At 41.4% G+C, this 10,327-nt stretch overlaps 1 protein-coding gene across 1 annotated transcript; it reads right to left on the reverse strand.

Annotated features, from left to right (window-relative positions):
- Window positions 1-4,584: 4,584 nt before the first annotated feature.
- Window positions 4,585-9,928, reverse strand: LOC133981824 (hyaluronidase-5-like). The gene is made up of 4 exons (XM_062420683.1): window positions 9,904-9,928; window positions 5,970-6,886; window positions 5,097-5,186; window positions 4,585-5,013 (listed from the first exon to the last, which is right to left on the reverse strand). The coding sequence occupies exons 1-4, from the start codon at window positions 9,926-9,928 to the stop codon at window positions 4,585-4,587; spliced, it is 1,461 nt and encodes a 486-aa protein (XP_062276667.1).
- Window positions 9,929-10,327: the final 399 nt, after the last annotated feature.

The raw sequence follows: 10,327 nt of genomic DNA on the forward strand, positions 1-10,327 counted from the left end.
CAGGGAGGCCAAAATGTCCCAAATGAACATCATACTGCATTGAAGAAGGCTTTAAACTAGCGATTGAGACCATAAACACATTTTGAAAACGTTTACTAAGGTTAGAAATCAAGTGAGAAGTTGGTGAATTCTCCATTGACTTGTATAGAGACGGAAGTCCTTTTGACACCAAAACGGTCGCCCCCTGGTGGCCTTTTGATAGAATGCAGTTTTAAGTTACTTCCACGTTGGCATCATTTCAGAGGACCAGAACTCCCCGCCTGGTTTAGACACTCTCCCTCCACATGTCCATTTTCTTATGCAGTGAAAAAACATATGTATGGGGGGTGTATGTATGTGTTTACTATAATTGGGTTTTTTATTTTATTTTCCTGTTTGTTTTATGTATAAAGCACATTGAGTTGCCATTGTGTATGAAATGCGCTATATAAATAAAACTACCTTGTCTTGCCTAAACAAGACCACAGAGAGGCTGAGTGGGTCGATTAACACAAATAAAGCTTGTTTTATCATGAACAAAAATAACTATTACCACATTAGTCATATTTACTGTTTGAGGGCCCTTGAACTTGCTGCTTGTTTCTTTATTGTCAGTCAGAATAAATGATACTTGACATATTTTGCTCTGAACTTTGTGAACAGACCAAACAGGCGGATCAGCACTTCAGCAGACCTCTCTGACTGTTATAAAGACCCTTTCAGCCGCAGGACGTCGTGTCAAACCTGCAGGTCACAGCAGAGACCAGGAAGAACAGAGTCGGGACATGAAATATTCATGCTGCACACAACAGGCCGGCTGTTGGTCGGAGCGGCTCCGTCACTCAGATACTGGACTCTACTGAGAGACCAGCTGATGCCGACGAGCCGTGAATATGGATGAGGATGTGACACGAAGCCAAACATGAGTACAGACATTAAATCTCACTGTGCTCTGGAATTCATTCACTAAACAATGACTGCGTGTTTTAGTGCTGAACCGTCAACGTTAACACAGACTATCATGTTATTTACTGTCATAATGTACGACTATTAAAAATAAGAGATAACACTTTATCTAACAGTGGTGGAAGAAGTATTACCAGCTAAATTCACTTAAAGTACTGAATCTAAAGTACTTATCAGGCTTAAATTAAATACATTAAACATTATTAATACTGATGAGTCCGTTTATAAACAGCATTTCATTGTCGTAGCCACTTTAATTGAAAGTGTATTTAACATTGACAACATTTTATTGCACAGTTCTTTTAAGGAAACTTCATTAAAATTTATGGCAAAGATTTAATTTCAAAGTGTTAAAAAAACTTGGAGCAGTGATTTCAAACTGTTTGGCTTTAAATAAAACAACTAGCGTTACTGTCTCCAAATTACATTTATACACAACTTTAATAATGACTGAATGAAGCTGACGGGAATTATTCTATATTGTATGAAGAAGAAAAGTTAATGAATGTATTTTGTAAGCTGTTAAAGTGTGAGTATTAAACTTATACGATACAGTACGATAAAAGTTTTGATACTATAAGATAAAATAAGATAAGATAATCCTTTATTAGTCCTACGATGGGGAAATTTAGTGTTACAGCAGCAAAATAGAGCATCAATAAAAAGAATACATTAAAAAGTAAACTGTTCTTTTTCTGCACATACATATGTGATCTTTGATGTTGCGGTAAAATCTCTGTAGCAGCACTTGGTTCAGGTCAAGTCTCTGTTTAATACAAACATGCATAATACATATAATACATATAATACATATAATACATATAATACATCACTTTGATCATCTAACAGACATTATTTTATTCATTATATTTTATGAACACTACATAAGCATCTACAGTCTACAGAGTGTTACCTCGACTACTTTTCCATCCGTTGTTTTAGAGAGATGACATCATAGTTTAACCCTATAAAGCCAAGTGAATCATTTCTGATACATCAGCTCTACATCATCAGGATGATCATTTCCTCCTGAGAAACCTGATGCATAAGATCAGATACCTGCAGAGCACAGATAAACCAATGCACTGTTGAATTATCTAAATATTTATTATATTAATTACTGTTGAAAATATGTGTCAAATGGGAAGAAGCTCATTTATCTTTGCATCTGTCATTTCATGCGTTATGTATCATCATCATACATAAGAAGTTTAGTAGCAGCACCTATAAGGGCTTTATGTGGATGTTTTTGTTTGTTTAAAATAAAATAAACTATAAAAACTTCCAGATTTATCAAATATGATGCAAAATAAAACATATCACATGTGCAAATTGTTATTTAATTATTGTTTTAATTACTTGTCATAAAGTCCAATAACAAAGAATTAGACTTTTCTGGTTCAGGCTTTACAGGGTTAAACTAACTGTGATGAAATGACAATAATCTTATCTGCTGTGTTGTTGGCTGCAGAGTTCATGATGCAGGAGCTGCGCGCCTCTTTAGATCTTTTGTTGTGTGAAATCAGAAACAGCCGCAGGGAAGTGATGACGGCAGCCGGCCGCTTATAGAGGAGGAAGAAAAATGTTTGTGACAGCAGAACTGAAAACAGAAGGAAACCCTGAAGCCTCGAGCACTGAGAGTCTGAGAGGCTGAGAGGAAGAACACAAACACACACACTGACACACTGAGCTACACATACATTTACTCTGTTTATATTTAGGTATCTAACCCTCCTGTTGTGCTCGAGTCAAGGAAGGAAGGAAGGAAGGAAATAAGGATGGAAGGAAGGAAAGATGGAAGGATGGAATGAAGGAAGGATGGAAGGAAGGAAGGGAGGAAGGAAGGAAGGACGGAAGGGAAGGAAAGAGGGAAGGAAGGAAGGAAGAAAAGGAGGGAGGGAGGGAGGAAGGAAGGAAGGAAGGAAAGGAGGGAGGAAGGAAGGAAGGAAGGACAGACGGAAGGAAGGAAAGAAGGAAGGAAGGAAGGAAGGAAGGAAGGAAGGAAGGGAAGGAAGAAAAGGAGGAAGGAAGGAAAGGAAGGAAGGAAGAAAAAAAAGGAGGGAGGAAGGAAGGGAGGGAAAAAAAACCTTCTTCTTCTTCTTCTTCTTCAGCAGCCTCCATATCTGCCATTTGGAGCCATTTACAGAAAAAGCTTCTTCTTTCTTTAACCTCATTAAGTCGTTTAATTCAGATAAATACTGGTGTCCACTAGGCGGCTCTGTCTCCCTTCTTCTCTACATGTCAGAGAACAAACAGGCAGATATTCACAGATACAGACTAAGACACAGCAGGTTATTTAGACTGAACATTATATTCTTTATTTCAGATGGATCGAGTTTTACTGACTTTAAAGACCTGCTGCTCTCTTTCTGGGTCACCAGGAGAGTTTCTGACACATTTATAAGAAACTTAACTTATTGGAAACACGTCGTTTATACATGTCCCCACTGTGGTTCAGGAGCTACAGACGGTTTAATTTGGTTATTTTGGGGGTTGTTTTAAATCCGGGTGGAAGAGGATGAAGACTTTATTTTAAATGACTCAACACACCAGAAAACAGGAAGAATCAATTTCACTTCTCTTCATTTTAAACTGTTGTGAGTTTTTGGCTGAGAGAAGGGGATGGGGGGGGTTGTCCAAAGAGCCTGAGGGGCTTTATTCATTCATCCCGGCTGACAGTGGACTGCTCTGTAACTGTGCTGATAGTTATTACTCCAAATGTGAATGAAGCTTCAGTAGCTGCTGAGAATGACACACACACACACACACACACACACACACACACACACACACACACACACACACACACACACACACACACAGACACACACACACACACACACACACACACACACACACAGACACACACAGACACACACACACACACACACACACACACACACACACACACACACACACACACACACACACACCCACCATCACTACCACCAAACTCTCTCTTAGTGGACGGTATTTACATATCTTTCCATATTACTCTCCAGTCAGTGTGTTTTCATTGGTTGTGTTAGCGTGATTCTGTCTTTATGAGTATTATTGTCTTCTTGTTTGTGTAAAAGTTGATATAATTGTGTCTTTTATGTGTCTGCAGTTCAGTGAGCTCATCATCATAATGAGTGAGGCTGATATGTGGAGGGACGGAGCTCCGACTCCCCCTACAGGCCAGCAACCTGCAGTGCAGCTCAGTCAGTCGCTCCTGCAGCAGAACTGATGTCAACTTCTCCAATTACACCTGAACACATCCTTAATCTGGGTTGACAACAATTTATGACAATACAAATATTTACTTTGACTAAAAGCACTTTGTAAACTCTGTGTTTAAAGGTGCTATATAAATAAAGTTATTATTATTTTATGTGTAACGTGCTCACATGGTTTATATTCCTAAATAAAGTTGTATTTAATCCCATTATCAACTTTCCCCGACAGCCAGTTTGCAGGTTAATCCTCCATGAATATAACCGACTGAATAAGAGATGTGGTAAACTAAAAAGTATCTTTAATGGCAGCACAGGTAAAAACAGTCAGAAAAAATAAATACATGAATGAACAAAAGGCTCAAATAACATCTTTAAACATCTTTTCACAAACAAATAGACAGATCTCTCTATTAATTAACATTTACATCACGACATACTTCAGACAGAGTATTATCATCCCCAGCAGGAGGGGGTGGGACCCGCTCACGGCGCGGCACCCAGCAGAGAGACTCTTCGTGCTGATGGCGGCTTCATGGATGGTGTTGATCGTCAGGGCCGATCGGCACGGCTCCTCGCTGTAACACATGCAGTCGAAGTTGTGGTCAAAAAAGTCTACGTCTTCCCTCGAGAGGCTGCCTCTCACAAGCAACCCGCCTCTGAAGCATGGTGCAAAGATTTGGTAACGGCGACTGTCGAGATGAAGGTAGACATCTTGGTCCCAGCGCTTCCTCACGCAGCGACCTCGGCCCTGGCAGAGCGCCTCGCTGCACAGCTCTGCCGACTTGGAGACATTCAAGATGTAACTGTTCATGTACCTGCCCAGGTGCTCAACAGCGTCGACGCAGGAGTCCTGCAGAACACCGAGTCAGTTAGTTGTGGATTAAATTCAACAAAAGAATAGATTTAAAACTTTCAAAGTGAGTCACGTCCTACCTCTGTGTCGGTGATGTTCATGTCCCCCCAAGAAATGATGCCAGCGGCGCCGAGAGCAGCAGCTTCTCCGATCGTGCTGATCAGATCATCCTGAGAAATAACAGCCAGTTAGAGAAGAGCAGGAAATGGCCTCCCACCAACACGCCATGTTCACTGATACATAGCAAAAGTTCTCAGTGTTTGTGTACAGGAGGCTTCAGGTTTCCACATCACATCGTGTAAGATGAAAACTGGACTAGGATACAGGCCTTAAACTGAGACAACAAAACTCAATGGGGTCAAATTTTACCCAGGTTGGGTCAATATCGTATCTTAACTTATCATAATGTATCGTATCATATCTTTTATTGTATTTTATCTTATAGTATCAAAACGTATCTTAACGTACTTTATCTTGTCGTATTGTATCATATTGTATCTTATGTTATCGTATCTTATCATATCTTTTGGTATCTTATCATATAGTATCTTATTGTATTGTATGTTATCGTATGGCATCGCATCTTATCGTATCGTATGTAAGTATCGTATGGCATCGCATCTTATCGTATCGTATGTAAGTATCGTAATTTATTTTATCGTATTGTATCGTATCATGTCGAATTGTATCATATCATATTTGATCTTATTATCGTATTTTATATGTTATTGTATCATACCTTATCATATCTTATCTTGTCATATCGTATCTTATCTTATCATATAAGTTTAATACTCAAACTTTAACAGCTTACCAAATACATTCATTAACTTTTTCCTCTTCACACAATATAGAATAATTCCCGTCAGCATCATTCAGTCATTATTACATTCGTAGGAAAACATATTTACTGTCCCTAAAGACATCAAGAAGGTGGGTTTTTTGTATCTCACCCATGTCAAGTAGTTGTCGATGCTGTCCTTGTACACAGGGCGGATGTAGGCGTAGACGGGGATGGAGTAGGAGTTGTTGGGGAGCGTCGACACCCTCATGGCCTCTCGGATTCGATGGCGGACGAACAGTCGGGCCTGCTTGGAGTTTTTGAGTGCCAACTCCAGGTAGATGGACGGATAGAGCGCCGTGGACTCTTTCCAGAGCCACAGCAGCTTGTCGTTCCGGTCCTTCTCGATGGTGGGACACTCTCCGATGTAGCCGCCCATGTCCTGGTTGTAGTCGTAGTTGTAGCAGTCGGGGTAGAGGTAGTAACCCCACAGTCGGTTGGGCCGCAGCTTCTTCCCGAGGCGGAGGGATCGGAGAAAGTACTTCTTGGCTGCGCGTTCGAACACAAGTTTTGCCCTGTCCTCCGCCTCCTCATCAGACAGCGATGCGTTGTTCACCTTAACCGTTTCGATGGAAAACTGTCGGTAGATGTCTTTGCTGCCCCAGTTTCGGACCCACTGCGGCCTCCACTCCTCAAAGTCGAGCACGGCGAGCCCCAGCTGGTCGGTTGGGATGTAGTACTTAATGTCGTCAGCTGCCAGCGCGTGATGCTCCTGCAGGTCTATCAGCTGCGGCAGACCCTCGTCGTACATCTCACCGGTGTCTTCGTCCACGTAGGGGAAGATACCGAAGCGGTCGGTGTAGAATATGGAGATGCTCTGTCCGGTTGCAGACTTCAGCGTGCTGCTGACTAAGTGGAAGTAGGAGAGATCGAGTTCCACGCCAAAGCGGATCTGACACAGCTCAGATGGGGCATTCCACATCAACAGGAAGGGGACGTTGGGAAGGATGGGAGCGTCCGTCCTCGGTAAAGCGTGGCCGGAGCACAGCAGGGCCAACATGGAGATGACGATAGAGAGGAAATGTTTGACTTTGGTCATTTTGAAACAGGAATCTGCTCTGTGAGGAGAAAACAACACAAATAGTACATGGTAAATGGACAGTCCTTATATGGTCATTATGACCACTCAATGTCTCGTTCCCACACATTCAGACACTGATGGAGCAGCATCGTGAAATTTGGGGAAATCAACATGTGGATTGGAGGAGCTGGGAATCTTCCAATTGGTGGACTATCACTTTACCTTCTAAGCCTCTAAGCCTGGAAGGGAGGAAGAGGGAAGGAAAGGAGGAAGGAAGGAAAGATGGAAGGAAGGAAAGGGGGAAGAAGGAAGGAAAGGAGGAAGGAAGGATGGAAGAAGGAAGGAAAGGAGGAAGAAAGACGGAAAGGAGGGAGGAAGAAGGAAGGAAGGAAGGAAGGAAGGGGGGAAGAAGGAAGGAAAGGAGGAAGGAAGGATGGAAGAAGGAAGGAAAGGAGGAAGAAAGAAGGAAAGGAGGGAGGAAGAAGGAAGGAAGGAGAGATGGAAAGATGGAAGGAAGGAAGGAAGGAAGGAAGGAAGGAACGATGGAAGGAAGGAAAGATGGAAGGAAGGAAGGAAGAAGGAAAGATGGAAGGAAGTAAGGAATGAAGGAAGGAGGGAAGGAAAGAAAGAAGGTCTCCATCCCCCTTTCTTCCTTCCTTCTTCCTCCTTCCTCCTTTCCTTCCTTCTTCCTCCCTTCCATCCTTCCTTCTTCCTCCCTTCCTTCCTTGACTCGAGGACAACAGGAGGGTTAACTCAAAGGACCCGTGTTCCCAAGTAGCCTACAGCTGTAAAATCTTCTTCTGTTTTCTACATTTAAGCAACTCAAAGTTTATGATGAAGTGTTTCAAAGTCTTTAGAACAAGTTTTTACATTTGCAGGATGTTAGAATGAGTTTTTAGGCTAATGATGTTGAGACTAACTCTGTCCTGCAGCTTACCGGGTTCAGTCGATATTCAAAGTCTCAGCAAAGAAAAACAGCAGGTCACCAAATGTCCTCTGACTTCTGTTCTGATGTATTCTTACAAATGTTCAATTTAAATGTTGCATCATCATGACATCATCATAACCAAAGAAATGTGTTCATGTCTAAGAAAGAAGCTCGTATCAACCTCAACTCTCTCTGTTTCAGTCAGGGGAAAAAGTGACTGAAGGAATTTCCTGTTAAATATTTCAACATCTGAGAGTTTGGAGTTATTTTTAACACCCGAGAGTTTTAAATAACAGGAAATTATGTTTTGTTTTGATTTAAATTCAGTGACAGCAGCACAGTAACTTATGTAGGATCTGGTTGAGCTTTAAAGCAGCAGGTGATTTTACACATTAAAGTCCTGTCTAAACAGTCTTTATTATTTTTAATGAGAGAAATTAAGTGTGTTTTAAAAATATTCATTGTAAGTTTTAAATTTAAACATTCTGAATGAGTCCAAAGTTCCTGCAGAATGTGAAGAAAGTTCTTTATATTTGAAGTGATGCGTTCTTTATCTTTCAATTATCACCATTTTCTTTCTTTCCTTCCTTCTATTCCAGGATGGCGAGATGAGTGTTCATAGTTCCACACTCAACTTTTTGACAGTTTTGAGTGAAAGCTTCCAGGTTCTCATAGTGCTGAATGTTTCTATACTTCTCAGAGTGAACTTATGACCTCACAATATTAAGAAGAGGAAGAACAGAAGAAGAGATTTCAGACACAGTATTTATGTGTCAGTGAGTCTTAATTTTTTATATTTGTCAGCTGATCAGAATTAAAAACATCATCTTAATGCTGAAGAACCTTAAAGTGGCACCAACATCCACTGATTAACATCTGGCTCACCTGCTGCTCTGCTGGCTCCAGTCTGCAGTCTGAGCTGTTTGACTTCAGGAGAGTTTAGTTTGACTCGTTATCAAACACTGATGCTGAACACCTGAGACTTCAGACTGAGCTGAAGACCATCCTGCAGAGGTTGAAGTGTTTGGTTGGTTACTGACTCTGTAGGAAGTTTGAATGTTGTTGTCTCCATCAAGAGATCAGAAACTCCTGCTGCACCAGCTGAGTGTCACTAACTGTGCTCTTAGTGGTTAGTTTCACATTAAATTAAAGCTGGAAGCATTAATGAACGGGCCCTCGCCCCCGAAACAGCAGAATTCATTGCACCGCCCATCAGGTGTAACGGAGGCGAAAGAGTTCATGTTTCCAAGTTGTTATCTTATTATTATTGTTTTGTGGGGGGTACAGTGGTGCCATTTGGCCAGCACATCCTGTTTTATGGCGAAACATTGCTGCGTCACCACGGCAACCAGGTATATTGAAGGAAACTGATTTTGATAACTTTTTATCCAAACAATGGCTTAAGATGACTCTGAGTCCATTTGAAGTCAAGTCGGATTAAATCTCCAGGAGGAGTTCGATAAAATTAGATGCGTGGAAATCGTGAAAATGGCACCAAAATTGAAAATTCGAATCATAATGGCTGACTTGCTGTTGGAGTTAGGGTATGGGTCCGAGAGACTTTTTTGTGTGTCTTGACCAGGCGGGGAGGTCCGGTCCTCTGAAATGAGGCCAACGTGGAAGTAACTTAAAACTGCATTCTATCAAAAGGCCACCAGGGGGCGACCGTTTTGGTGTCAAAAGGACTTCCGTCTCTATACAAGTCAATGGAGAATTCACCAACTTCTCACTTGATTTCTAACCTCAGTAAACGTTTTCAAAATGTGTTTATGGTCTCAATCGCTAGTTTAAAGCCTTCTTCAATGCAGTATGATGTTCATTTGGGACATTTTGGCCTCCCTGATTTTATATGTGACGATAAAGCAGGGTATGCATTAGGGCGTGGCTACGTGGTGATTGACAGGTTGATTGGTTCACAGGTTCAGGAGGGCGCCTCATGTTCCTCCTGATGCCCATATAAGTAGAATCCCTGTTTTTATTTTTCCCAGCATGCACCTGAAATTTTCAAGATGGCGCTGCTCAGATCCGATACTATTGGCCTCCGAGCAGCAGTCCACAAATCAATGGGTGACGTCACGGATGTTACGTCCATTATACAGTCTATGGTCTTGACATGACACATATGCATACCGAATTTCGTTTGTCTACGTCAATCTGGTGCGAGGGGCTCAATTTTTATCATTTGCCTAGGGGGCGCTGTTGAGCCATTTTGCAACACCCATTCCGTGAACAATAAAATATAAAATTTTCCACCAGGTCTGGCATGTGTGCAAATTAGGCTGTTAAAAATGTGATTGTTTTGACAGAAGAAGAAGAAAAAAGAATTCCTGCAGATTCAATACAGCACTGTTTACTGCTTGGGCCTAATTACCACTAAAAAGTTTAATCACACATGTTCCTCAGTGAGCTTTGTTTTTTCAGGCAGCAGATAAGAAGAAGAAGAAGAAGAAGAAGTTCAAGTTAAACATAAATCTGTAAAGGTCGTCAGGTGTTTTATGTGACAGGTGTGATTTAGCACCAC

This window comes from Scomber scombrus, chromosome 6 (genome assembly GCF_963691925.1).
Source record: "Scomber scombrus chromosome 6, fScoSco1.1, whole genome shotgun sequence".
NCBI lineage: Eukaryota > Metazoa > Chordata > Actinopteri > Scombriformes > Scombridae > Scomber > Scomber scombrus.